Here is a 27,594-nt window from a genome sequence, read left to right as displayed (position 1 = left end):
AGTGTGTATATCATCAGCTAGCAAGATGTTTTACCCAAGTGCTGATGTGTAAATGGTCATGAGCTCTAATTTATTTTACACAGCATTACGAAGTGCCCTATAAAATATGCACTAATAAGAAAAAGTCTAGAAATAGTTATTCATGCTAAAGCATAATAAAACTCATGGTCAGATTTAAGCACCTGGAAATACATTCATTATCGTAGCATGGTTCATTTGGGCCAGACGATACAAGATGTGTGTGTGTGTGTGTGTGTGTGTGTGTATGTGTGTGTCCAAGTCTCTGTTCACCTGGGAGTGGGATTTTTAGAATAATGATGTGTGTATATATAACACTGCTGTAACTCTGGGTGTAGTTTTATGCAGACAGGAAACAGGGGTGTGTCAGGTGATATGTAGTGGAGTTTGTCTTGGGTGACTGGGTATAAATCGTGCATGTGTGTGTGTATGTGTGTGTTTCTATTCTATGTGCCAGACTTTAAAAAATTGTAGAATTAGTGTAAATTTATTAGAAGTGATGAAGAAAAGTACAAAGTACGCAACATTCAACATTGTGCAAGTGCATGATGTAGTGATACATGAACGCTAAGTTAACGAAGTAGCTAATCATGTACAGAAGTGTGTTTGAAATGAAATGTGTAAAGAATTCTATGTAATAGTAAAATAATCTGTAAAGTCAAGAAGTTTGTAAAAGTGTTTAAAGCAGAAAATTGTTTTACAAAAAGCGTACAAAGCGTGAGATGTAGTGAAGTGCTTAAAAAGTTCATTCATTCATTCATCTTCTACCGCTTATCCGAACTACCTCGGGTCACGGGGAGCCTGTGCCTATCTCAGGCGTCATCGGGCATCAAGGCAGGATACACCATGGACGGAGTGCCAACCCATCACAGGGCACACACACACACACTCTCATTCACTCACACACTCACACACTACGGACAATTTTCCAGAGATGCCAATCAACCTACCATGCATGTCTTTGGACCGGGGGAGGAAACCGGAGTACCCGGAGGAAACCCCCGAGGCACGGGGAGAACATGCAAACTCCACACACACAAGGTGGAGGTGGGAATCGAACCCCCAACCCTGGAGGTGTGAGGCCAACGTCCTAACCACTAAGCCACCGTGCCCCCCGTGCTTAAAAAGTGTTTAGTGAATTGTGTAAAGAATTGTGTGGGATAGTTCTATTTGAAAGAGTGTAAAGCCAAGCAAATTGAAGTAAATTGCTAAATTAAATTAATTAAATTAAAACTGTAAATATCATGAATTGTGTCACATAGGGAAGTATGTAAATTAATAACAAATTGTAAAGTTTGTAATATAGTTCATTGTGTAAAGTAATCATAATGGTGGGGTGTTTATAGTATGGACGTTTCTAAAGTTATGAACTGTAAAGCAGTGAAGTGTTCAAAATACTTAAGGGCATAAAGTGTGCAAAATTGTGAAAAGTAGTAAAGTTTATACAGTAATGAAATGTGTAAAGAAGTGAAGTGTGTAAAGTGATCAAGCGCATACAATATGGAAGTGTGGAAAGTGGTAAAGTGTGTAAAGTAGTGAAGCCTATACAATATTAAAGTGTGTAAAGTCATGAAGCATATAAAATACTGAAGTGTGTAAACTAGTTAAGTGTGTAAAGTGGTGAAGCGTATATATACAATATTAAAATGTGTAAAGAAGTTAAGTGTGTAAAGTGGTGAAGCATATAAAATATTGAAGTGTGTAAAGTCGTAAAGCATATACAATATTGGAGTGTGTAAAATGGTGAAGCGTATACAGTATTGGAGTGTGTAAAGTGGTGAAGTGTATACAATATTGGAGTGTGTAAATTGGTGAAGCGTATACAGTGCTGAAGTGTGGAAAGCGATGAAGCATATACATTATTGAAGTGTGTAAAGTGATAAAGCATATACAATAATAGAGTGTGTAAAATGGTGAAGCGTATAAAATATTGGAGTGTTTAAAGTGTAAAAATTAGCTAATTTGTCTGTTCTGTGTCACACAATAAAACACTGGAGGGATTAAACTCTTGAAAGAATATGGCTCATACTGTATATCTGAAAAAAATAAATAAACAAAGCTGGTGTAAATAAATCTGCAGACATTATTTTATTAAAGGTCACAAGTTAGGAATTGTCCCTTGTGCAGTAGTAATGACTTTAAAATAGTGCAGGATGTCAGTCAACATCATGGTGGTTTTAGGTATCCATCTTCATGACAGTCCACCTGAAAATATATTTTATATTTTAAACAACTTATTTTGGGTGTTTCATAAAGGTGAATGATAATTGTTACAGAATATTCATTCATCTTCTACCGCTTATCCGAACTACCTCGGGTCACGGGGAGCCTGTGCCTATCTCAGGCGTCATTGGGCATCAAGGCAGGATACACCCTGGACGGAGTGCCAACCCATCGCAGGGCACACACACACTCTCATTCACTCACGCAATCACACACTAGGGACAATTTTCCAGAGATGCCAATCAACCTACCATGCATGTCTTTGGACCGGGGGAGGAAACCGGAGTACCCGGAGGAAACCCCCGAGGCACGGGGAGAACATGCAAACTCCACACACACAAGGTGGAGGCGGGAATTGAACCCCGACCCTGGAGGTGTGAGGCGAACGTGCTAACCACTAAGCCACCGTGCCCCTGTTACAGAATATGAGTTATATAAATATTATTTGTGTGTGCGTGTACCTGGTGTGATGTGAATTTGTTAAAGAGTTCCTGGTATCTTTCTTTCCACTTATCTGCCTCGACCTGCAGATCCAACATGGCATCTACGTGCCATCTAGAGAAAATATTTTAAAATATACAGTCTCACTTTTCACTCCTCAGTTCCTATACATTTAAAGATTTGTTTGTGTTACCTGCTGCAATGCACTTTCGGTAGTGTATCTTCTCTACTGATTGCCTCAGACTTTGTGTTCTTTCGAAGATCAAGCAATTCTTCCTGTAGCCTGTTCACCTGCAGCACCAGGGCCTCCTTCTCATCATTCAGGCAGTCTTTAAACCTACAAACACAAAATATCAGTTACTATTAACAGCAACACACACTACATAATTATTTACATATTCACATAAACACACCTTTTGATGCAGCATATCCAGTTGCGTTGTTGTTCACACAACCACTCGACCTGCTCGGCCAACTCTCTGAGTTTGTGAACGCTGATTGTGTTTTCATGCTGCAGTTCTATCACTGTCTTCTTGTGGGCACTGTTCTGTTCACTTAGCTCCTGCTGCAATGCATCATGGGCCTTCTGCAGTTCCTGTAGGTCATGTGACTTACTGACAAATCACAATAAAATAACAGACAATATGGTAGGTACATTTTGTACAAATACATACTCACATAAATCACTCACATAATTTCAAAGTACATAGTCATTCATGTAGATCCACACGGATTAAGAAATCAAACATGAAATATAAAAACAAACATACTGTTTAACTGTCTAAGCAAAAATGAGAGTAATTTGAATGTTAAAATGGGCTGTGTAAACAAGGGTACCTCTCAAGCTCTTCCTGCTGATTTTGTCTATGCTTGGCATGAAGCTGGGCCTCTTGATGGAGCTGCGCCTCCAGGCCCTCTGCCTTTTTAGTTGCATGCAGGGCCTGCTGGTGGAGCTCTTCCACAAAGCCTATTAACTGCTTCTCAGTGGACTGTAGGTATTGCAGTTCTGAGTTTATTGACTCCAAGTGAACAGATAACAGTGCTGCATCACTTGCGCTGACAACGTGCTACACATGTAAACACACACAAAAGCACACTAAGACACACTTTTCAGAACTACATTTATATGTGAAGTATAAAAAGTTCACACACGTACCATTACATTACGTTACGTACAGTAACATTGTAACATTGTATGCACATACTTTAATAATACAGTATTATTACAAACACACACACACACACACACACACACACACACACACACACACACACTGCATTCCACAGTGTGCATTCCATATATAATAAAGTAAAGTTTGCCTTTTCATTACCATCATTCCTTTCTCATAAAACAGAGAACAAACACAAGTAGCTTTGTGTGGCTATTTTTAATACGTATTTAAACACCTAGATAAAGAGACCTGTCTATTTCACATGCCTGTAGATATGAACCTAACCGCCTGCATTTATTAAGCAGAACAAGTCCAAACCCATCAGTGACGCTCTTCACACACATATCTGTCCCACACATCTGTCCTATTAAGGTTTCTATATTTGGCTTTTACAGTTCTTGTTGCACTGTTTTGTGTTAGAAGCATATTAGCAGGCTGTAAATGCCTATAAAATTCATTAATATATATTACAAATACTTCCCAGCATTTCCCAGAAGGTACCTGTTGGTGTTGGAGTTTTTCGACTAGCTCCTGGATGGTGTTTTCTTTCTGATGGAGCTGCAAACACACAGCTTCCAATTCCACCTGCAGGACCCGTACTCGCTCTCTGGATACCACACACTCTCTCTCCATTGCGGCTACACACATAAACACACACAAAATGGTTCTCTTTTCAAACACTCACACACTCCTTATAACACAAACATCTACGCAAAGTATAACCGAGAGAGATTTAAGAACCATACAGTTAAAACCTTAAGCAATCAACTAATGAAATTTCATCACATGATATCTCCTTTGACCAAAGAAATACAACTATAATTGTGCTACTATTATTTTTCTATAATCCCTGCTTGATTCCTTTAAAGCATGTCATAGTCATATGGTATAAATGTCCAGAGATTAGTCATTAATCAACTTAATTAAAGCACTGGGTTCATATAGTATTACATACTAGATAAAAGCCAGGCTTTAATAATAAGATTTTAAGATTAATCAGGTAATGAAACCAAAATCAGTTATGATAGAACTGTTTCCGTCTTTAATGTGAGATTACATTTACGGCAAAAATATACACCCTTTTATAACATATGAAAGAATCAATCACAAAAAAAAAAACATGGTGGTGGTAGCATCATGCATTAGATCTGCTTTTCTTCAGCCAGAACTGGGGATTTTATTAAGGTGGAGAAAATCATGAATCGCTACAAATACCAGTTGATCCTTTAGATGTCTGCTTGTAAGTTGAAGCTAAAAAGGAATTTTAGCTTTCAGCATGACAATGACTCAAAGTATACATCCAAAGCAACAAAGGAACGGAACATCAAATGACCAAATCCACCTAAAACTCTATGGGGCAACCTGAAGTGGGCTGTGTACGGGAAATATCCTTCCAAACTGATGGATGGATCTTGTCTATTCTCTCTGTCTGCTACAATTGTCTTTGTCTAGCATTGTATAAAAAGAAGATTTTCTAGCTCTATTCATCTGATCCTTTGTCAGATAAATATCTAGATAAATAAATAGTTAATTACGCAAGGTACCGAACTGTGCTGTACATAAGGACGGATGCTAGAAAGGTGTAGCGGAGTAGCAGTGTATCTGATATTGATGGTAGTAGAAGGGTTAACATTTTTGGCTGGTAAAGAGCGTCTGTTTGTTCTGTCAAATGCGTCAACCTCATGATATTTTATGCAACAGCTTTCTGCCTCTAAGGCACACACACACACACTTCAAAACAGTTAAATACCACATACCATATAAAATATCAACAGTTCTTATTCAAATGTCAGTTACAGTTTTACTCTTATGATACAGCTTCACAGATTTAGTATAAATAATAGTACCATTAGAACACCTGAGTGTTCAGAGTCCAGCAAAGACAGGCATCACTTATTTCTTATAGCTAATGGGGGATGGATTTCTTTTTAATTAACCCTGTGTGCTTAGTAGGTCTGGTGCTTCTTCTTCAGCACACTTTCATAAAAGTTTTAGCTTATACTTAGAAAACAGCTGCTAAAGTCTGAGGTGGGAGTAAGTCACACATGTGCAAGTCACAAGTAAGTCTCAAGTAATGAATGTCAAGTCAAAGTCAAGTCGACTTTTTTTAATATTTGTCAAGCAAGTCTCAAGTCTCAAATTTGCGACTTAGGTCTGACTCGAGTCGCCATATGACTGGAGTCCCTTATTTCTGGCTAAAGTTGTTGAAACATATCTTTTTCTCAATCTTGTAAGCATATTACTTGTTTTCATTTTAGGTTGTTCATTAGCATGTTGTTTGTTGCCTGTTAATTAGCATCATCCCTGCATTTGTATTACTCTAAATTATAAACACTACACTGCTTATTATAGCTTAGCATGACAGTAACACGAAACCTAATTATTACTTTTTTTATATATATATAAATATACATTTGTATATTATTCAGATATCATTGTTTAGCAATGATACCTGTGTTCCTGTCACCACGATTCATTCATTTAACATGTTTCCCCTTTAAGTATCAGCATTTAGTACATGATCAGTAAAAAGGCTATTTAGAACTTAGGATTTCACATTCAATACATTTAGCCCCTAATCCCTGTGAATTGTTAATCATATAATGATTACAGATTGATAATAAACTTCCTCTAATTTTCCTTTTATAGTTCTATGGATAACTTGAGACTACAGAGTGATACTTCCCTGTCTTACCTTTCTCCTGTGCCAAACGGCTGCACTTGGCTGTAAGATACTGAATCTGACTGTAATCTTCATCTCTCTGCACTCGAAAAAACCTCCTCATCACCCTGCACTGCTATCTTTCTTTTTCTCTGCTTCACTTATTCGCTCTATCTTTTTATTGAGAAGGAAAAAGAACAAGCTCCAGATGGAGCTGTGGCTGCCTCAGGCCATGAAATTCTCTCACACCCCAAACCCCATCAGAGAGAGAGAAAGAGAGAGCGAGAGAGCACAAAAGAGGCTGTTCCATTCCTAGAATTTGCCTGCAGATAATCTGAAAGCTTTATGTAGCTTTCTAGTGGCAGCACAAGCATGTTGTAGCTAGCATGTACATGTAATGGGGACTTTCCATTCTGCTGCACATTCTCTTTCCTCACAGAAACACCTTAAAACTCTGTACGTCATTACTCAAGCCCAATTACGCATATAGGCAAACATAGCATTTAGCACCAGATTCATGAAAGACATCAAAAGTGTTTCAGTATAAACATGTGCACAAGACACCTCTATTTTACGATAGAGTGATGAGGTTCTTGCATTTTGCACCAACAGACCCTGAAATGTTTCCTTTGACATCTATAAAGATTGCAAAAAAAAAAAAAAAAGTTTTACTTTTATTTGTTTTCTAGAACAGGAAAAGTTGAGATTTTGCTTAAAAATGGCATTTATTTAAAAAAAAAAAAAAAAAAAAAAAAAAGAAAAGAAGAAAAAAGAAAATGACTACAATGTTTTTAACTAAGCAGCTAGACATCTAGATGAAACCTAAGGTTAAACAAGCAAAACATTTGAATTGAAACTTTTAGCTAGTCTTCTACTTCATCTCAAAGTCTGAGACCAAAAACAGATTTTACTCACACACGAACAAAAAAATTTTTAAAAATAAAACAAAACACACAAATTACAGCAACTTGTTAAATTAAAGAACCCTTTGGCGAAAATATGAAATGTGACACTGAAACTTAATGTACGACAAAAAGGGTTGATAAATACAAATAATTTAAAAATTACACGGTTACAGTTAAACATCACAGTAACAGAGAAATAAATAAATATTGTGGAAAAAAAAATGTAGCAAATGTCTGCTTCCAAAAGTTTTCAGACTCAACTTTTGTCATTACCTCACTTTGTTTCTGGAAAAAAAAATTCAAATTAAATTGAAAGGCAACTCCACAAATTCAATAAGTGAGTAAGCCAAGCCACGTTGTGTCCAAATTTTCTTTAGTATACACACAAGAGCTACAAAGCTAATCAAGCTAACAAGTACTAAATGCCTATGAAGAAACTACATGCTGATGATTTAGTTAGCATAATGCTCATCTTTCTCATAGCTCCAGTGTACATGTCGTTAAGACAAAATTATTAGCTTCAAGCTAACTGTGAAATGTGAATCATTACTGTTTTTTTTCCCCTTCGGTGTTAACATTAAACAAGCTTACTTGTACGGTGTGGACACTGCATGACACAAATGACCTCACTGATGAAAAACAGAGCAGCAGCCATTTTGAAATACAGACTCACTTTACGACTATATTGAATGGTTTATGTGCTTATGCTAATATTACTTATGCTGATGCTGCTTAAAGCCAGCGTGTGATATTTTGAGAGTACAGTTTGCGTAATGCTTATATTTCTCTCAGCTTCGTTACAAACGTTCAGACTAGACTAATTAGCATCATGCTAATCACTTTGTTTACCTCAGTTTTCTGTCAGTCTTTTAAGACTGAGGTAAAAATATACTATGTTAAAGCTGAAAGGATCACAATCATATTTAGATATTTATTTGGATTTGCAAATACAGTCATTTATAGAGTAACTAAATTAAATAATAGATGTGCTAATAGTACTATATAATGCCATTTGAAGCGAGAGATGATTTCAGATAACAGTTAGCATAATGCTATATTTCTAGAATGATTAGCATCATTAGCTATCTGTGTAGTGAATAATCACTATATATATATATATAAATACACACACCACATTGTTAATTTTACACAGGTGAAAATTTTGAAACAGGCTTAAATACAGTTAGCATGATGCTAGTCAGTACTCAGTACCTTGTTAGCAAAACGAGCTTTGTAGCTCCTGTACACTATTCTGTCTTATTTGACTAGACATTTATCAAACAATCATTTAGGAAAGCTGGCCGTGATATGTACACATTTATAGAGCACTGTTCAGGCATTTGGAACAGCAGTAAATGGCTCTGGCATTTTGGTTTATGGGATGGTGCGCTGCTGCCTACAATGTAACAGTGGCAGAATACAATGTACTGTATGTGAATAAATTACAACCAAAACCATATTACATGAAAAGTGATTAACCTTAAAAAAAATTACACAGCAGATTCACCAAGCTAAAGGCTAAAGCTAAAGGACGTGCTCCAAATGATAGTCTGTCAGACTTCAAGAGACTTCTCTATCCATAGAAGCTTATTTTTTCCATGGCATTTTACATTCTACATTCTGTAGAAAAGCGTTGATCATGCGTGCAGAAAAAAAAAAAAAAAACTAGAAACCTTGAAACCTTCTGAGGTCAAACCGATCCCAGTGACAACTTATTGCACTGATTTCCTCTTAATACGGATGGCCAGTCACTATAAATAATAAAGACGACAATAAGAACCCCGGCAATAGCCATGGTAACAATGTATGTAGATTAAAAACAGTTCTCCGCTTCACCACTGCTGCCAGCTGAAGTCGTCGTTCGAGCCGAAGACGAGAAAGAAGCCAAGAATGGTGCCGAAAATGACAATGTTTCCTGTCAGGACGAGCGCACAGGCCCCCCATGCGATCTGCAGACACAAGTATTCATGAATTACTCAATAAACATATGCAACATTCAAGTTAAAGGCATGAATAACGGTCCCTTCCTCAGTCTTGTCATGTAACGGTCATAATGCTAGTGACCTCACAGTTGTTGGTGACTTTAAACATAACCAGAACAAAGTGTTATAAAGAATAAACAAACAACTTCTATAAGAAAAAATGGCACAAATTGATAGTGGCATAATCATTGACATATGCCTGGGGTAAGCAGTAGTGACATGTTGCTACAAACGTAGAAAAGCAATGTTTACCACACTAGCACGTGCGAATATGATGGGTAGGCCAAACGCAGACACAACAATCCCTGTGGTGAGGAAAATGGCCAGTTCTTTGCAGGCATTACTAGCCGAGTCTGTGTCATCCACCACGCGACGAGAAGTGCAATACGGGATAGGGGACAGGATGTAGAAGAAGAGAAGAAAGAGCGGCCAGTATTCACTATAGAAACACAAACACAACAATCATCATTGTGGTGTTCATATGATGGCTATTAGAACATTTATGAAGTGTACCCTGATTAATAAACCTTCTCAAGCATTAGAAGGATGTGAATGCTTTGTTGTGTAAACAAGTAGTATTGAAAATGTATTGAATATATCTTCCAAGCTGAAGTTACAAAATTATACTCACTTATACACAGGCAATGCACAGCCAAGCATAAGAAACATGAGGCCAATGGCTCCACCAAAGGAGAGGCTGATCAGGGCTGAACATAAAGAGGAAATAGACAGATAACTATTAAGTAATATTTGCCTTATCTTATTTACATAGTGTAAATATATTATTCTACCTGTTTCCCATTGGATTGTAAATGAACAGCTTTTTCAGCTGTGATATAAACTGTCTGTGGTACAGAGACTCAAATCACATGCAAACTATTTAGCTGAAGGAAGATCATGTGACCAGAAGCTGAAGAGCTAGAAAGCTAGTTTTCATATGTTAATTTTTTAAACTCCAGACATTAGCAGGGAACTGAAGAAAGGTCGGACCAAACCTGTAGGATTAGTTTGGATTTGCCACATTATAATAGTAATAGTATCACCAGCCATATGGCCTGGAACTACTTGTGAAACCGAGATCACTAAGAGCTTGTGAGATGGAGGAAGAGGGCAGGGTTTTCAAGGTTGGTTATTGGTTATTTAATATTGGAAAATATTCACATACATAAATCGGTCCACATGCTGACTAATATGTCGACTGGCTGATGATTGGATGAGTATTAGGCTTTCTGACAAACCATGAGTCAGCCTAATGTTAGTGGAATAGATGTGCAGCATTTGAAACTCCGTCCATTATTCTTCTAAAGTCCTTTTTAGATCAAAAACCAAAGAAGAATCACATACACCTTTCTCAGAAAAGACAAGACTGAATTGTCTCTCCGACTTTACTGTTGAACTGCTCCTTAATGAGCGAAGCTAGATGTAATCATGTAGGGTTTTTCAGGAGAAAGTGTTTAATATCTCCATTATAAATCATCCTTTAGTATATAAAAAAAACATATGTTTTTAGTTACATTTTGAGTAATTATATATATATATATATATATATATATATATATATATATATATATATATATATATATATATATATATATTTTATTTATTTTTTTTTCTCACTTGAATGCAGAGGGCAGGAGTCCAGTATTTTAACTGCTCACATACACCTAATTTAGATAATCAGCTAATTAACAAGCCGCAGCTGCAAATAATCCATAAATGAATGGGATTTATTGATCTCCATCGGGAAATAGGTGTAATAGCAGATATAAGACATATATATAATATAATAAGACATGATGTGCCCAATAGAGCTGAGAAACATTTTGACTTTGCACTGCTCATGGGATGAAGTCGGTTTAACATTCACATGATTCATCATATGATTCTGCAGCAAGTCACCGTGAAATGACCTCCGACAAAAGCTCTCAGCTGTGTATTAAATATAAACTGGTGTTATTGTTATGTATTTCTTTTTTTTATTAAGCATTCAATCTTTAGATTTAATCTCAGTAGACATTGACAAACTGCTTGAATGACACTCAATTCTTCCATTTGTGAGGAAATGTGTACTATTTACCGGCCCTTTTTCTACAGATAACGCAGCATATTGTTAGTATAACACGTATCAAATAACTCTTCAGATGTAATAAGCCTTAATGGCGTTTCAGTCTGGCAAAGGGATGCATTATGTGCAAATGCATTTTTCTCCATCTGTGAGTAAACCGTTTTTCTAAAAGTGGGACTCGTTCGTCTTTGGTGAGAGATATTAAGGCAAGGCGAGATATTTTGCCAAGTCCAAACGTTTTCTGAATGTCGACTCATAATAAAGTTGAAGGATAATTGTACACATCTGCAATAATTTTACAAGTATGAATTGTGTTATTTAAACCATAGTTGAGTAGCTTATCTTAACCCATATCGTGTTACAATAGTACAATATTTCCCTTAATGCAGAAGACACGTGTTTTCCATTTACTTTAAAAGTCTAGACAATTATAACGGCTTCTGTCAGATCGGCTATTTCCGTTATGTCCACCGACCTGACGGAAAATGCCGAACGCAATGAACCGCAGTAGTATTTAGCTTTTACACACATTACACTGTCAGGAAAGTCCCAGATGATTCCACATTCAGTTTATTCATTTATATAAACCTATTAATAAACCATTTATTAATAACGCCTCGTGTACGTCTCAGGAAACAATAATAAACTAATATACTAATAATTAGATAATAATTAGGTTCGTATAAATGCGTTAATTATAAAAAGGTTTCTGATTAGACTGCAGAAATTGCAACTATAACGACATAAAAATTATTTTAAATAAAAATTCTTATGATTTCAAAGTAATGATACTATACTACCAGCTACTATGCTGCTAGCAACGTAGCAACCAAGCTAACAAGCTAACTTTATCCTTACCATCTCCTCTCAGAGCCTCCTTGCTGTTAATCAACAATTAAATCTAGTCAAATAAATAATGCACGTTATCGCAAATGATTAAATCACGTACTCACCTTTAATACCGGCCATTGCAGCTACATAAAAAAAAAACCCTCGGAATGTCAGGGATTTCCTCCGAATATGTCTCAACACAAGAAGACCTGAACAAACTGGAGTTGATTTACATAGCACACTCATAGAGCACTTCCGGTGTGGGATAGTTTGCCGATCGGCGATACTGTATATCAACGTGCGCACGCGCTAGACGGCTATTTCTTTTACTTTGTAAAAGTTTTCATTCGTTAACGTGATGTCTGAAATGTTTTATTGTAAAAGCTTAATCATTCTTTGACTTTTTTTTGTGTTTTTTTAGGTAAAAGAAAATGTTTAAAAAAAAATAAAAAAAGCATTTTTCAGTTATTTACAAATATGTAATACACCGATTCTGTCATATATTATACTTCCGGGTCGCAGAGGGATTTGTTTACTAAAATGGCCACTGTGACAACTTACACTCTGGATTATTTTCCTGAAAATATTTTAATTGAAATTTTATCCTACTTAACTGTCCAAGAACTCGTTCGCAATGCAAGGTAAAATGAAATGTATGTAAAGATGTGTTTAAAAGCTGACTTCCGCAAGTAGTTTTGGTTATTAAATAGATTTACGCGGTTGTAACGTTTACAAAGTAAATAAATACGTAAAAAAAAAATAAATAAATAAAAAATAAAACGATTAAACTATCATTAATGATTTATAAAGAGGTATTATGTTAATGACTGTTTTATCAATACATCGGATGTATTTGAAGACATAAAAGTTGTTCTGGTGCAACAACCGGAAGTTGCAATAAAAACAATAAACAAAGAGTTTTCTGAGGTTTGTGAAAATTTGAGTATGTCTTTGATTGATTGGTTATTTTGATGTGTAGAGTGTGTAAGCGATGGAGAGCTTTAATAAAAGACCAGAGACTATGGAGAACAGTGGACATTTCCACGTGGAAAAGGGTAGGATGCTCTTTATTTTATTATTTATTTATTTTTTACCCCGTCCTGTGTCTTATGTTTGTGAATTTTATACCTAAACTATGTTTTGGGGGCACGGTGGCTTAGTGGTTAGCACGTTCACCTCACACCTTCAGGGTTGGGGTTCGATTCCCGCCTCCACCTTGTGTGTGTGGAGTTTGCATGTTCTCCCCGTGCCTCGGGGGTTTCCTCCGGGTACTCCGGTTTCCTCCCCCGTTCCAAAGACATGCATGGTAGGTTGATTGGCATCTCTGGAAAATTGTCCGTAGTGTGCGAGTGTGTGAGTGAATGAGAGTGTGTGTGTGTGTGCCCTGTGATGGGTTGGCACTCCGTCCAGGGTGTATCCTGCCTTGATGCCCGATGACGCCTGAGATAGGCACAGGCTCCCCGTGACCCGAGGTAGTTCGGATAAACGGTAGAAAATTAGTGAGTGAGTGAGAACTATGTTTTGGTTACAAAGTGACACGGAAATTTCTCTCAGGGTTCAAGAAATGAATGAATGAGTGACTCCATGGCAAGTGTGAAGTTTGTGTCTTATTATCTGAACGCTTTCTAGTCTAAAAAAAAAGTGGTGAAATCCTTCCACTGTTGTCAAGTACGAAGACCAGGATTCAGCTACAATCGAGTCACGGCCAAAGAGAGAAGCCGTCGAGATCAAGTTTAAATGAAAGTTAGAAGGAAATCCCTTAAAATTTTTTGAGGCCAAGCTTTTACTTCATCTATGTGGCTTTGTTTGAAACTGCACCAGTGATTAACGATTAGACTGAATTCTAGAGGAAGAAACTCTTCTTGCTCAACCTTTTACATACAAAAGTATAGTTAGTTATACAAACACTTTTTGTGCCATGTTTAGCCAGACACAGGAACAGTTTCTTTCCCCAGACAATCACCCTGATCAACAACTCACCATAATTATATTCACTGCTTCATATCTATAAGTACTGCATTATCAAAACTGTCAGTCATCACATCATCTGTATATATTACACACACTACTGCTGCTATATATTGTACAAAAAGCATAATATTGCACAATATTGTTATTTGCACTCCCAAACATTATGTACATAACTGATCAGTCATATTCTATATTCATATTTAATACTCATTCTGTCTATATTGTATCTCATCATCTGCATTGTCTTGTATAGTTTGTATAGTGTAATGTTATTTATGTCTGTACTTTTGAGAGTCACAAACAGCTGGAACCAAATTCCTTGTGTGTGTCAACACACTTGGCCAATAAACCCGATTCTTGTTCTGATTCTGACATAAAGAAAGTTCACTCCTGAAGGGGAAAAGATGCAGGAGCTTTTGGAAATTTCCTTTTCCTAAACACTTTATCAGGATGAATTTATCTCTGTGTTTAAAATGTTTCTTAAGTGTTACATTATGAATTTGTGTGTGTGTGTGTGTTAGGTGACCTCACGGGTGCTCTGGACGTTACTGCGGCAGTATCTGGGACGTGGTGTATGTTTTCTACACCTGCGTGGGTTGCTGCAGAGTTCACGTGGAGGATCGTTCCTCTCTGAACCATGGCTGCAGACTCTGAGCTCCAAATGCCCCCGACTCCGCCGACTAACTCTCACTCACACAGACCTGCGTGGCCTGCATAGCTGCTCCTTATTACCTCCTAGCTTACAGGTAATAACCACTGGGTCAGTAAGGTTGAAGCTGAGATTAAAAAGTTGGTTAGTTAGTTAATGTTATTAACATAGTATTTTTTTTAAATACCAAGCTAAAATGTGGGAATCTTGTGATCTAGTCATGTTATGTGTCTAATCATGTGATTGGACTGTCAACCATATTTAACTGTCATTGGTTTAATTTTTTTTGTATCCATAATAACAGTATAGTACATGTTTACTTTACAGGTGCTAGAACTGCGCAGCTGCGAACTCCCACCTGGGTTTTTTACCCAGAGTCCATTGAAGCCAATACAAACTGACCAAAATGGCTCAGGGAAAGAATCTCAGACCTCTTCCTCTAGTTGTGTTATTGAAGTACTTATTCTGGACAATGTGCCATCATTCACAGACCAGCACTTAAAGAGTCTGAGCTCGTGGGAGCGTCTTAGGCGTCTGGAGTTGCGCGATGTGCTGCGTGTGACGGTGGCAGGACTGAAGGGCTGTGCTCCACCTGGCCCACATGCTCTAACACGCCTCACACACCTGGAGCTGGAGGGGTTTAGTCGGCAGCAGATGGCAGCGCTGGGTCTGGCTGATGGTTGGGCTGGGCTGGAAAGACTAGCGCTTGGTGGGCGAGAGGTTGCTCCTGGTCTTCTTTGCCTCAACCGATTGGTCAGGCTGCGCTGGCTGCGGCTGCATGGCTGCAGACTCACCGAGACACTGGTGCTGCGTAGCTGTGGAACGCTGAAGGAGCTGCGTGTCCTTGAGTTCCTGCAGGTGGACTTTGCAACGGAGGCAGAAAGAAAAGACAGCGAAAGGGATAAAAGGAATGAAAATGACCCGATGCCTGGACTCAGACAAGCACTGTCCAACCTGCTGCCCAAATGCAATCTGATGTTCACACAGTGTACCGTTATAGTTGGTGCAGACTGACACGTAGGGGTGGGTGAGATAGTAATCACTGTCATTGTTACCATTACGAGATGAATCAAGGTTTTGGAAAGTAGCTGCAGTATTTTTAGAAAGAGTCTCACCTGCGTACAGTGGATTTAAAGCAATCGAAGGCAGAGAATATTAACAAACTACATTATTCACTCAAATCTGCCTAGCAACAAGTAGCCAATTGGATGTAAGATGTATTTCAACCAATCACAGAAAGCCTACTAACAATAGGTTTCCATAGAATGAGTATTTTAATGACGGCTTAATGAATTATTTATAGGCTTTTAACAAACCTGAGAAGAAACCAAATAACTATACAAAGTATCCTGAAAAATAAAATTTGCTGTAATATACTTTTATTTTATAACTGTGTTGTGGATTTGAACATTTGAATATGACAATGATGTAGCATGATGAGATAATATATTGACTTTAAACCTCATAAGTTTACATCAGACAAAGAGTTGTGTATAAAATAATGCTGGTGTGTTTTTAAATGATTCAATAGTTTTTACTTCTTATATTGACTATTATATTAAATAAAGTGATCGAGCAGCATGTGTGTAATCTTCTGACTCTGGGATGAACCTTCAGTCGATCTCCCCACTAAATAAATGAAATGACCGTTCATTCCATGATGTAATGCATAAAAACACGTCTTTAAGATCAATGCGTTTTTTTTTTGTTTGTTTGTTTGTTTGTTTTTGGGGGGGGTATTTGAGCATTTTGACTCTAAATACAATTTGTGCTTATAAAGTTATTATTCATTCATTCATTCATTTTCTACCACTTATCCGAACTACCTCGGGTCACGGGGAGCCTGTGCCTATCTCAGGCGTCATCGGGCATCAAGGCAGGATACACCCTGGACGGAGTGCCAACCCATCACAGGGCACACACACACTCTCATTCACTCACGCAATCACACACTACAGACAATTTTCCAGAGATGCCAATCAACCTACCATGCATGTCTTTGGACCGGGGGAGGAAACCGGAGTACCCAGAGGAAACCCCAGAGGCACGGGGAGAACATTCAAACTCCACACACACAAGGTGGAGGCGGGAATCAAACCCCGACCCTGGAGGTGTGAGGCGAACGTGCTAACCACTAAGCCACCGTGACCCCACTAAAGTTATTATTGATGATAAAAGAAAGCACTAAATATAGAGGGAGGGGAGGGAAGGGAAGGAAGGAAAGAAAGAAAGAAACGAAATAAAGAAGAAAGAAGGAAGGAAAGAAAGAAAGGAATGAAGAAAGAAAGAAAGAAAGAATCACTAAGGAAGGAAAGAAGAAAGGAAGAAGGAAGGAAGGAAAGAAAGAATGAAAGAAAGAAAGAAAGAAAGAAAGAAGGAAGGACGGCGGGAAAGAAAGAAAGCTAGAAAGAAAGAAAGAAAGAAAGAAAGAAAGAAAGAAAGAAAGAAAGAAGGAAGTAATGAAAGAAAGGAATGAAGAAAGAAAGAAAGAAAGAAAGAAAGAAAGAAAGAAAGAAAGAAAAAAATCACTAAGGAAAGAAAGAAAGAAAGAAAGAAAGAAAGAAAGAAAGAAAAAGAAAGGAAGAATCACTAAGGAAGGAAAGAAGAAAGGAAGAAGGAAGGAAGGAAAGAAAGAATGAAAGAAAGAAAGAAGGAAGGACGGCAGGAAAGAAAGAAAGATAGATAGAAAGAAAGAAAGAAAGAAAGAAAGAAAGAAAGAAAGAACGAAAGAAGGAAGTAAAGAAAGAAAAAATCACTAAGGAAGGAAAGAAGAAAGGAAGAAGGAAGGAAGGAAAGAAAGAATGAAAGAAAGAAAGAAAGAAAGAAAGAAGGAAGGACGGCGGGAAAGAAAGAAAGATAGAAAGAAAGAAAGAAAGAAAGAAAGAAAGAAAGAAAGAAAGAAAGAAAGAAAGAAAAGAAAGAAAGAAAGAAGGAAGTAATGAAAGAAAGAAAGAAAGAAAGAAAGAAAGAAAGAAAGAAAGAAAGAAAGAAAAAAATCACTAAGGAAAGAAAGAAAGAAAGAAAGAAAGAAAGAAAGAAAGAAAGAAAGAAAGAAAGAAAGAAAGAAAAAGAAAGGAAGAATCACTAAGGAAGGAAAGAAGAAAGGAAGAAGGAAGGAAGGAAAGAAAGAAAGAAGGAAGGACGGCAGGAAAGAAAGAAAGATAGATAGAAAGAAAGAAAGAAAGAAAGAAAGAAAGAAAGAAAGAAAGAAAGAAGGAAGTAAAGAAAGAAAAAATCACTACCTCACAGTTTATGTCAAAGCTTCATTCTTATTGACATAATTTCTCAGGGTCACTTTTATAGCTGCAGGTTTTTATTTCTTCTTTAAACCCACTATAGATTTTTACACTAGCTGTGAGTCTCCAAGCGTCTCCAGTCCAGCAGGGGGAGTTAGTGTTCACATTAAGCACCTTATTGTCCATGAGGAACAGAATAGTGTTGCTGTAGTAACGGGTAGAAGAGACGCTTTCGGCTAAGTCTGTTCTTAAATACTCCGTTTTGGTTGTGAAAGAAATGTGAAAGATCTTAATGTCATGACATGGAGTATGGAGTAACGGCGTCTATGTGAAGAAGTTAAACTAATCTAATCATATTCAGTGTTAGTGCAATCTAACCTGGTAAGTTTGTCACCCTAATAGAGCTTTAGCTGTTCATTTAAAGAGGTTTTTCAATGCATAAAAAAATACTGTGTGTGTTTATTAATGTGTGAACGAATATATGAACGTCTGCGTAATTATTATAGCTCATTATTCATGTTCATACTTGATATTTGGTGCTGTTTAGATACATGCATTAAATTCACCAGGCTAATATTATGTAAATCCTCCTTGAGCCACCAAATCAGATCTGTTATCTTGTATCTGACACCAAGTCGTTAGCAGAAGATTCTTTAAGTCCTGCCATTTGTGATCAGACTTTATCCAGCACATCCCACAGATGCGAGATCAAATCGAGATCAACACCTTGAGCTATTCATCATGTCATCTTTTTATCAAACATTCCTGATTTTCCTATTTTGCAAATGATCCTTCTAAGAGACGACGTTGCCACTATGGAATACTGTCGTCATGAGGGTGTGTATTTAATGTCTGCAATAATGGTTGTAACGTCAGCTTGCTTATTTTTACCAGAATGATCCTGTTGGCTTTTAGTTTTTGGACATGTCAGTGATTAACAGCCTCGTCCCAGCTCGGTTTCTCATCCTCACTGCTCACCTTGTCATGGTCATCACCATCTTCTGGTCCAGGGTAAACACACACACACACACACACACACACATTCACTAGTCTCTATATTTCTCACCATTTTGTAAAACTGATAAAATGATAAACACTTTGTGGCATTCTGTTATAAGAAAATAATCAAGTTGATAATTTGAGTTACTGTTGATAATTTTCCTAGTACAACACATCCAAAGAAATTGTATCCGTCTCAGACCAAATTAATGTCTTTTATTTAAGCAAGATGGGTTTTTTATCCCTTTATGTTACGTTCCTGTTATCACTTACTTATTCTAATAGTTAAATATAGTCATTTCACAATCTCCTTTTTTCCCTCTCTCTCTCTCTCTCCCTCTCTGAGTTAATAATACAAAACGATAATACAACCTAAAGATTTCACTGAAAAGAGCAGCTTTTTCTACTACTGAAACCGGAGACTCCTTCTATAAATGCCAAATAAACATATTTTCACAAGAAACTGCTCCATATCAAAGAAATAAACCATTTCTATGAAGGGTCTTCTGTGCAAGTCCCCTTGTAATGTAAGCCGTCACTAACAGAATTCGTTCAATGATACTTGTGTAACTTTCAGTTAGCAACTCTCATTAGACGTGCTCTGGATATGAAGTGATCATCCCAGGCCGTGATGTCATATCATCTCAACGTTACTGTGTTTTACAGGAAAACAATGTTAGATCATGCTTACCGCTGGTCTTCACCGAGGAGCAGTACACAACTGAGGACAACCGGTAAAACAACATTAATATACAGTAGAGTAATTACTTAAGATTATGGGGTAGAAGTCACAGAACACCATGACATACTGTGTACCAACAAATGTTCATCTTTTCCAGGTCATTCCTACATTTTTACTAAATTCTGTACAAATACTACTTAACTCTTTGAAGTAACCAACAATATAATAATGATATATGTTGCTATACAGCTTCTAGATGTTTCACAATCACCACACGTACCATGTGGCCAAAAATTATTGTAACTGCGAAAAACAAGCGCTGAAAGAAGCCCATTGGGCCCGGAGTTATGCTTCCGCCCCTCGTTCACACTATGGAAATTAGACAATTTGAAACAGCTTAAGGTAGCTAAGTGGTTAGCACGTTCGCCTCACACCTCCAGGGTCGGGGTTCGATTCCCGCCTTCGCCTTGTGTGTGTGGAGTTTGCATGTTCTCCCCGTGCCTCAGGGGTTTCCTCCGGGTACTCCGGTTTCCTCCCCCGGTTCAAAGACATGCATGGTAGGTTGATTGGCATCTCTGGAAAATTGTCCCTAGTGTGTGTGTGTGTGCCCTGCGATGGGTTGGCACTCCGTCCAGGGTGTATCCTGCCTTGATGCCCGATGACGCCTGAGATAGGCACAGGCTCCCCGTGACCCGAGGTTAGTTCGGATAAGCGGTAGAAGATGAATGAATGAATGAAACAGCTTAAAAATTACGTCCCCACGAATAAATTTAACATGTAAGCGCAGACAGTGTGATTATGATGTAGAGAACCATTTCTCTTGCAAGTTATATCACAAAGGTGGTAAAGAAGAGGATAATGTTAGTACATAAGAAATGCAGGTGCATTACAGGGACTTTGTTTAAACACACAAGGACTGAGGGAAAAAATGTTTTTTGACTTGTTTTTTGGGCTGAAAATGTTGAACATAACTGTGTGATAATATTCTAGAATAATAGTTTTTATTTCTTTAGTAAAGTGCAGGAGCTTCTTGATTTCATTTGTTTGATGTTATTACTAATGTCATCCTGCTTCACCAAAATCTATGCTAAGATTTTTTGTCAGGTTGTATTTTGTTAGCTAGCGCTTTGTATCCGTGGCGACTTAAGTCTACATACAAAATTCTGACAGGAAAATGTTTGCTACACGACAATACCTGCAGCCTAGTGATCTGTTGAAGTGCTAGTGAAAAGGATATTGTTCCAATTATCAGCAAAACGGACATTTAGACCCAACTTCAATTTTGAGTTTTGAGTGACTCAGTTTTTTTCCCCCACAGGTTGATTATCGCTCTATCAGTAACTCTGTGTCTATTTGCCATTGAACTGTTTGGATTCTTCTCCGGTGTCTCGATGTTCAACGGTAACCAAGGAGTACTGTGTATCCTTACTGATGTCATACTAATCACATTTAAGCAAACTTATCTATTTTCAGCAGACACAGGAATGGACAAGTTCAAAGTAAAAAACTAGGCTAGATCAACCTAGACTAGTTCCAGTGGCACATTTTTCCTGAGCTTTTATCTCCAGCTATGGCGTGTCACTGCAGCGCATCCGTCGCTCTGTCCTTCTTTGTCACCCAGCAGTGGGAATGTTGGGTTTACTGGATAATCTTCACGTTCTGCAGGTCTGCAAGAACACCACCACGTGCCAATCTGCTAATAGATGTAGAGAATTTTTATTGATCAGCGATGATTCAAATTTGATTCCCGATACTGTCTTCACAAATTGATTCAATTTGATTTTCAGACTATTTTAAACTGATGTTTTAATGATGGAACATTAGAAATGAAAATTTTACATTTCTGAATCATAAACAATGCAAAATGTGAATTTTTGATTGAGTATAAAAATAAAAATTAATAAGAATAAAAATTGCTATGAAAAGAAGTTTAAAATCGTACAGAAATGCATTACAGGTTACAATATTTTAGAAATTAATAAATCAATACTTTAATTCTCCCTAAAAATTTTGAAAATAGTCTCTGACCTGAGGAAAATGATGAATTGAAACTTAACACCTGTCTCTCCATTCAGGACCAGATAGAGCTCCAGATTTGGCTAAAATGCCTGCGTTCTGCATCCACTATCTTGAGCACTGTAGATCACAGCAGAGTGAAGCGAGTGTATTTTAAAAGCTCCTTGAAGAGCTCTTTTTAGTAGTTATAATGTGGTTGTGTTGACATATAACTTTCAATGCATGTCATTCGTTATGATTCAGAACTATACGATGATTAATGGTTCAAACTCTCCATGAATGAATGCAATCATGTGCCCAGCACAGATTGGGATGTCTGGTGCTCAATCATTTACATTTAATGCATAAGTAATGGTACATTGTGATGTTTCATGGAAAACATTGTTCTATTATTTATGCATTAGATGCAGCTGCACTGATTGAACACCAGACATCCCAATCTGTGCTGGTCACATGATCGCATTCTTTCATGGAGGGTTTGAACCATTAATCATCGTATAGTTCTGAATCATAAGGAATGACACACATTGAAAGTTATACTGTTCACTGTAGTTTGTGTGCAGTGAACAATTAAGATCCCTTTCTCATTCTCTCTTTTATTCAGTGTCATTCCTGCCCTGTGTGAGCTGGCACTGATCATCGCTGTGTTCGGACTGAAGAAAAAGCCGATGTGAAGGTTTAAATCCGTGTCCTTTGTATTCCCCATAATGTTGACTGTATTTTTATTATTATTGTAACTTTATAATGATCGATGCAGCATCAGCATTGGTGGATCATTCAGATCAGATGGTTTGACTTCTCATATTTGAACATTAAAGACCACAAAGCTGGTGGAATTTCCATTTCATCATTCAACAAATCACGTTAGCAGTTATTTGGGGATTATTTTAATTAAGAGCCTTGGATCATTTGTGAATGGATGACTAAACACAATTTTTGTCAGTATTGTTCCAGTGTGAATTTTAATGTCTCATGTATAATGCTAAAATTGACAACTCTGAAGTTGAAAGAGGGAAGTTAGAGCGCGGATCGCTGGATTTTCAACCTCCATGGGCTTGAGGTATAAAGTGTGTGTGTGTGTGTGTGTGTGTGTGTGTGTGTGTGTTTTGTTAGCAACAAACAAGCTAACTGTGCTGATTGTTTCCTTCTTCCAAACAGCACCATAATCAATGACATACTGTATATTTGACAAATGAAAATGTCTGTATATGTCTGTAGATAGAGATCTATATATATGTGTACATTAAACCTGTTAGGTTTGACTTTTTGTTTGTTTGTTTGTTTGTTTGTTTAATTATTGTTTTAAGCAGGACGTATTTTCCAATAAAAAAAAAGAATAATTCATTTACATGTAGTAAGAAATAAATAAAGTTTATATCCATAAGTAATAAAATAATTTACAAAGCAACACAACTCGAAATCTCTACCAGCCAATCAGATTACAAGAAAGAACTTTTTCCACCACCGCCTACATTATCTCGACCAATCAAATCAGAATTAAGCTCAACAACTCAACCACTGGCATTCTCTCACGCCGAGGAAGCAAGTTAGCCAATCAACGGGCAGGAGGAAGTGACGTAGGTTTTTTGAACCGTTGGCGGTTTGTCCAGGGACGAAGAGAGTAACAAATGCTAATGCTAACGCTATCAAAGAAATTGATGGTTTAAGTCAGATTTTTTTTCCCCCCCTAAACACTATTGGAAGCATGCAGGTAAACGAGTTAACGTATTAACGTATAACATGCTGAAGGTTTTAAAGTCTCGTGTTGGTGTTAAAGCGAGAATGAAGCTGTTTGTTGCGGTATTTAAACCGTTAAAGACGTTATAAAATGGCGGAGCGACAACAATGTTATTTTAAATGTGTGTGTAATTAATGGTTGGTTATTAGTTATTAGTATTATTCGAGTCTTAGAGGGTTGTGTTGACGCGTTATACGATTTATGACCGTGTTTTGGAGATGTTCAAGTAGTAGCTAGCAAGCTAGTCGTCTCAGTTAGCAAAGTTAATTATTTGCACGAGCATAATAATAATAACAACAACAATAATAATAATAATAATAAACATTTATGTAGTTAATGGGTTTCATTTGTGTTTCCAGAACAAGGAGAACCGTGAACCCAGAAACCTCCTCACACAGGTAATAAACAACATGCATGTTCAAGGCAAGACACTAGAGCTGAATAGGGGCATGAAAAAAGAAACAGGAGACAGAAATGTTTTATTTCAGTATAAATATGCACACTGTGAAATGTTTACACACCAAAAAAAAATTAGTGAAATTGACCACTGTCTTAGTTTATTATGCAAATCCACCCAAAGACCAAGTGTCTAGAAAGAGAAAGGGTGAAAGAATACATGAACTAAATAGTGTGTAAGTAATTGTGCATACTGTATAAATAATGTTCAGGTTGGGATGTGGTAGCTCAGTGGTTAAGGTGATGGACTACTGACCGGAAGGTCATGAGTTTGAATCCCAGGTCCACCAAGCTGCCACTGCTGGGCCCCTGAGTAAGGCCCTTTAACCACCAATTTCTCATCAGTATAAACTGAAATAACTGTGTCACTCTGGATAAGGGCGTCTGCTAAATGCCAGAAATGTAAAGCGTACATGATTCACTTGTATACGACATGCTTGTGTGCATTGGAGCGTAATTATTTTAATACCCTTATTTCGAATACCTTCCAGCTAGATAAATGGAAGTGCTGGACAAATGTACGAGTTGTTCTAACTTTTTTTTTGTGTGTGTGTTTGACAGACGGTCAGACCGCTCAGAGACGAGATGAACCCTGGAGCTGTCATGGGTAATACTCAACTCTTTTGAAATTTGTGAAGACTCTATAAAACCTTCTGTTGTTCTTTGTATTGTTGTTGTATTTGTTGTATGAGCAGTGGGGTTTTTTTTTCTCTTTTAATAGGCACTGGTCCCGGCCGAGTCCCAGTGAAGCCCAGCTCACAGAAGTAAGTTTTGTGTCTGTGTAGAATAAAAATCTTCTAAGCAACGATGACTTTCCTTGGGTTTATTCATTACTGTAATGATTATTTCTTGGCAGGCTCTGAGGGGTTGATTTTTATCTGTAAACTTGACTTCTGGTTCATATTGTTTTTCTTTAAACAATGAGTTTGTGACTTAACGTGTAAACTGATTCCCTTTATACAGGAAGTTCTCAATTGATGACTTTGATATTGGTCGGCCGCTGGGAAAAGGCAAGTTTGGGAACGTGTATTTAGCACGAGAAAAGAAGCTGAAGGTCATTGTGGCGCTGAAGGTGCTCTTTAAATCACAAATGGAAAAGGAAGGAGTGGAACATCAACTCAGGAGAGAGATTGAAATCCAATCTCACCTCAGGTAGGTGTAGTGTTCTGTCTGAGTCTATGATGGCCATGCCTTTTGAAATAATATTTGACTTGTGGTGAAAAGGTGTAATTTTAATATTTAAATAAATAAATTGCATGGGGAAAGCAGCATTATGGCATGTAGTGTTAACTCGATGGATTCTGCCTTTTCTTCTGAAATAAGAAATTATTTTATTAATGAGCTATGATTATTTTATTAATACACATTTTTGTCTTGTACGTAGACATCCGAACATCCTGCGCTTTTATAACTACTTCCACGATTCATCACGCGTGTTCCTGGTTCTGGAGTATGCGCCACGTGGAGAGATGTACAAAGAGCTCCAACGTTGTGGCCGCTTCAATGATCAGCGCACAGCCACGGTCAGATACCACATGATCTCTCATTTAACACCTAATTAACTCTGAGTACAGACCTGTTCTGAACTCTGTGTGTTTGTGTAGTTTATGGAGGAGGTTGCAGATGCTCTTCAATACTGTCATGAAAAGAAGGTGATCCACCGTGATATAAAGCCTGAGAATCTGCTACTTGGCTTCAGAGGAGAGCTTAAGATTGCGGACTTCGGCTGGTCTGTTCATGCACCGTCGCTACGGTAACCATCCATACTGTGGTTAACATGTCAGAGAATCAAAAATGAATTAAGTACTTAAGAACAGAAGCAGGGATTTGATCTGAAGTTTGTGTGTAGACGGCGCACCATGTGTGGCACTCTGGATTATCTTCCTCCTGAGATGATTGAAGGGCATTCTCATGACGAGAAGGTGGATCTGTGGTGCATCGGTGTGCTGTGTTACGAGTGTTTGGTGGGAAATCCACCTTTTGAGACGGCCAGCCATTCGGAAACATATAAACGCATCACCAAGGTGTGCAAACACTTCTTTTTATGTTCGGGTGTCATGAACTGTTACTGCAGTGAGGTTGATGTTCTAAAAGCAGCACAATGTCTTTTATTACACTTCTATTACAACAAGGCAAAGGAAATGTAATGGTTATTCTTGACATTATTGTGCTGTTAGAGGAATTAAACACTTCAGAACGTATGCTGTTATAAGAAAACTATCAACCAAACAGTGGTATCAGTTCATGATGAACAACTTGATGCTGATAACTGCTTCACACTTTAAATATTTCCTGTAAAGACATTAAACCTACAAAACGTTGACCACAAATACGTCACTAGAGGCTTGTGAATGATTCTCTAAAGATACTAAGTTTCATCTTTTAATAAAACTCTTTGCAGGTATGAATATCATATTTATCTGACATTTGTTTACTAGGTGGATCTACAGTTTCCCAAAGTGGTTTCAGAAGGTGCTCGTGATCTGATCTCCAAGCTGCTGAGACACAGTCCCTCCATGCGTCTGCCCCTGAAGAGCGTTATGGAGCACCCATGGGTGAAGACCAACTCCCGCAGAGTTCTGCCCCCTGTCTGTCAGCCCAAACCCACTCCTTCACACTAGCCTTAATTCTTATGTGATGCTTTTTATCTGTTTAATAAAAAAAACATTTAATGAATATGTTGATGCAGATGAGTAGGTTTTTTTTTTTTTTTTTATGTATGAGTAGACTCTGCATCAGTCTGACCATTTAAGGTGTACATAGCAGACAGGAAAAGTGGGCATGAGGATCAAGATTCCCTCCTCACAAGTATGGCTCCTGCATGGTCTGTGTGTGTTTAAACAACTGAGCCTTCCTTGTCTCTGCACTGACAAGGTCCCTACTACTCCATTAATGGGAAAAGATCAAAATAGACCAGTAGTTGTGGAGCAACAGCAGGTCTATAATAGAGAGTACAACTAAAGTGTTTTCTCTCCACAGCACTGCTGGTAGCTGGATTTGTTTTAACACAAATATATGTATCATATACACTGTTGTTTGTCATTTTTATGTGTTTAGAGCTTTTATGGGCTGTGTTCTAGCCTTGACTAGTGAAGAACATGATGTATGGTGTGTGGGTTTTTTTCTATATGGAACCAGTTTTAGAATGTCATTCTTTATTGTTTAAATAAAAACGTGTAAAATACTGAACACACGTGTGCTTTTGTTTTCAATAACACTTTATACTTTCACCATTTCCTCTGCTTCATGGAGGTTTCTTAAAGGTGTTTGGTATCACTTTATTTATACAAGGTTGTTGAGAATTTACCTCAACCTGAAAAGTGAATAAAGATCAGGGAACTTAGTGGGTCATTAAACCTGTGCTTTTTAAAAATAGGGTCAGAGTTTTTCTTTTTTATTTTATTTTAAATAGATTTAATTCGCACCTCAATAACGCAAACCGATCCAATTATAATTCATGTTTAAATACTTGGATCTACAGTTATTCTTTAATCTATAAAATAGTATGCAGAATACTAAATACTAATTAGTAATAGTATACTTCCGAG

The 27,594-nt window shown here is 37.5% G+C and overlaps 5 protein-coding genes across 5 annotated transcripts; 3 read left to right on the top strand and 2 right to left on the bottom strand.

Annotated features, from left to right (window-relative positions):
• Positions 1 to 2,087: 2,087 nt before the first annotated feature.
• LOC132861433 (protein FAM184A) lies at positions 2,088 to 6,755 on the bottom strand. The gene is made up of 7 exons (XM_060892952.1): positions 6,550 to 6,755; positions 4,356 to 4,492; positions 3,520 to 3,749; positions 3,096 to 3,296; positions 2,876 to 3,019; positions 2,703 to 2,796; positions 2,088 to 2,223 (listed from the first exon to the last, which is right to left on the bottom strand). Exons 1-7 carry the CDS (start codon positions 6,638 to 6,640, stop codon positions 2,185 to 2,187), a joined length of 936 nt encoding a protein of 311 aa, XP_060748935.1. The 5' UTR covers positions 6,641 to 6,755; the 3' UTR covers positions 2,088 to 2,184.
• Positions 6,756 to 8,338: 1,583 nt separating this feature from the next.
• On the bottom strand, positions 8,339 to 12,539 carry leprotl1 (leptin receptor overlapping transcript like 1). The gene is made up of 4 exons (XM_060893063.1): positions 12,422 to 12,539; positions 10,035 to 10,110; positions 9,656 to 9,842; positions 8,339 to 9,370 (listed from the first exon to the last, which is right to left on the bottom strand). Exons 1-4 carry the CDS (start codon positions 12,435 to 12,437, stop codon positions 9,254 to 9,256), a joined length of 396 nt encoding a protein of 131 aa, XP_060749046.1. The 5' UTR covers positions 12,438 to 12,539; the 3' UTR covers positions 8,339 to 9,253.
• A 283-nt stretch (positions 12,540 to 12,822) lies between these two features.
• On the top strand, positions 12,823 to 16,540 carry LOC132861675 (F-box/LRR-repeat protein 12-like). The gene is made up of 4 exons (XM_060893216.1): positions 12,823 to 12,940; positions 13,279 to 13,354; positions 14,792 to 15,016; positions 15,247 to 16,540. Exons 1-4 carry the CDS (start codon positions 12,840 to 12,842, stop codon positions 15,931 to 15,933), a joined length of 1,089 nt encoding a protein of 362 aa, XP_060749199.1. The 5' UTR covers positions 12,823 to 12,839; the 3' UTR covers positions 15,934 to 16,540.
• A 1,809-nt stretch (positions 16,541 to 18,349) lies between these two features.
• Positions 18,350 to 23,041, top strand: tmem107 (transmembrane protein 107). The gene is made up of 6 exons (XM_060892617.1): positions 18,350 to 18,536; positions 19,050 to 19,166; positions 19,821 to 19,888; positions 21,155 to 21,255; positions 21,405 to 21,501; positions 22,457 to 23,041. The coding sequence occupies exons 2-6, from the start codon at positions 19,080 to 19,082 to the stop codon at positions 22,524 to 22,526; spliced, it is 423 nt and encodes a 140-aa protein (XP_060748600.1). The 5' UTR covers positions 18,350 to 18,536; positions 19,050 to 19,079; the 3' UTR covers positions 22,527 to 23,041.
• Positions 23,042 to 23,397: 356 nt separating this feature from the next.
• On the top strand, positions 23,398 to 27,235 carry aurkb (aurora kinase B). The gene is made up of 9 exons (XM_060892254.1): positions 23,398 to 23,563; positions 23,950 to 23,988; positions 24,608 to 24,653; positions 24,768 to 24,810; positions 25,010 to 25,198; positions 25,431 to 25,569; positions 25,651 to 25,799; positions 25,896 to 26,070; positions 26,485 to 27,235. The coding sequence occupies exons 1-9, from the start codon at positions 23,558 to 23,560 to the stop codon at positions 26,665 to 26,667; spliced, it is 969 nt and encodes a 322-aa protein (XP_060748237.1). The 5' UTR covers positions 23,398 to 23,557; the 3' UTR covers positions 26,668 to 27,235.
• The last annotated feature ends 359 nt before the right edge of the window (positions 27,236 to 27,594 follow it).

This window comes from Tachysurus vachellii, chromosome 18 (genome assembly GCF_030014155.1).
Source record: "Tachysurus vachellii isolate PV-2020 chromosome 18, HZAU_Pvac_v1, whole genome shotgun sequence".
Taxonomy (NCBI): Eukaryota; Metazoa; Chordata; class Actinopteri; order Siluriformes; family Bagridae; genus Tachysurus; species Tachysurus vachellii.
The sequence above is the reverse complement of the archived record's forward strand: the minus strand, read 5'-3'. Positions and strand labels throughout refer to the sequence as shown.

Excerpts from the sequence above, each read along its gene's own strand:
- LOC132861433 (XM_060892952.1), bottom strand. The coding sequence starts at position 6,640 with ATGAGGAGGTTTTTTCGAGTGCAGAGAGATGAAGATTACAGTCAGATT. Across the intron at positions 4,493-6,549 it reads CCGTTTGGCACAGGAGAAAG|CCGCAATGGAGAGAGAGTGT; the intron begins GTAAGACAGGGA and ends TTATGTGTGTAG. Across the intron at positions 3,750-4,355 it reads AAAAACTCCAACACCAACAG|CACGTTGTCAGCGCAAGTGA; the intron begins GTACCTTCTGGG and ends TTACATGTGTAG.
- aurkb (XM_060892254.1), top strand. Across the intron at positions 24,811-25,009 it reads GTGAAGCCCAGCTCACAGAA|GAAGTTCTCAATTGATGACT; the intron begins GTAAGTTTTGTG and ends CCCTTTATACAG. Across the intron at positions 25,199-25,430 it reads GAAATCCAATCTCACCTCAG|ACATCCGAACATCCTGCGCT; the intron begins GTAGGTGTAGTG and ends TCTTGTACGTAG.
- leprotl1 (XM_060893063.1), bottom strand. Across the intron at positions 9,843-10,034 it reads TGTGCATTGCCTGTGTATAA|TGAATACTGGCCGCTCTTTC; the intron begins GTGAGTATAATT and ends GTGTTTCTATAG. Across the intron at positions 9,371-9,655 it reads TATTCGCACGTGCTAGTGTG|ATCGCATGGGGGGCCTGTGC; the intron begins GTAAACATTGCT and ends TTGTGTCTGCAG.
- tmem107 (XM_060892617.1), top strand. The coding sequence starts at position 19,080 with ATGTCAGTGATTAACAGCCTCGTCCCAGCTCGGTTTCTCATCCTCACT. Across the intron at positions 19,889-21,154 it reads TACACAACTGAGGACAACCG|GTTGATTATCGCTCTATCAG; the intron begins GTAAAACAACAT and ends TTTCCCCCACAG. Across the intron at positions 21,502-22,456 it reads ATAATCTTCACGTTCTGCAG|TGTCATTCCTGCCCTGTGTG; the intron begins GTCTGCAAGAAC and ends TCTTTTATTCAG.
- LOC132861675 (XM_060893216.1), top strand. The coding sequence starts at position 12,840 with ATGGCCACTGTGACAACTTACACTCTGGATTATTTTCCTGAAAATATT. Across the intron at positions 12,941-13,278 it reads GAACTCGTTCGCAATGCAAG|AGTGTGTAAGCGATGGAGAG; the intron begins GTAAAATGAAAT and ends TTTGATGTGTAG. Across the intron at positions 15,017-15,246 it reads TATTACCTCCTAGCTTACAG|GTGCTAGAACTGCGCAGCTG; the intron begins GTAATAACCACT and ends TTTACTTTACAG.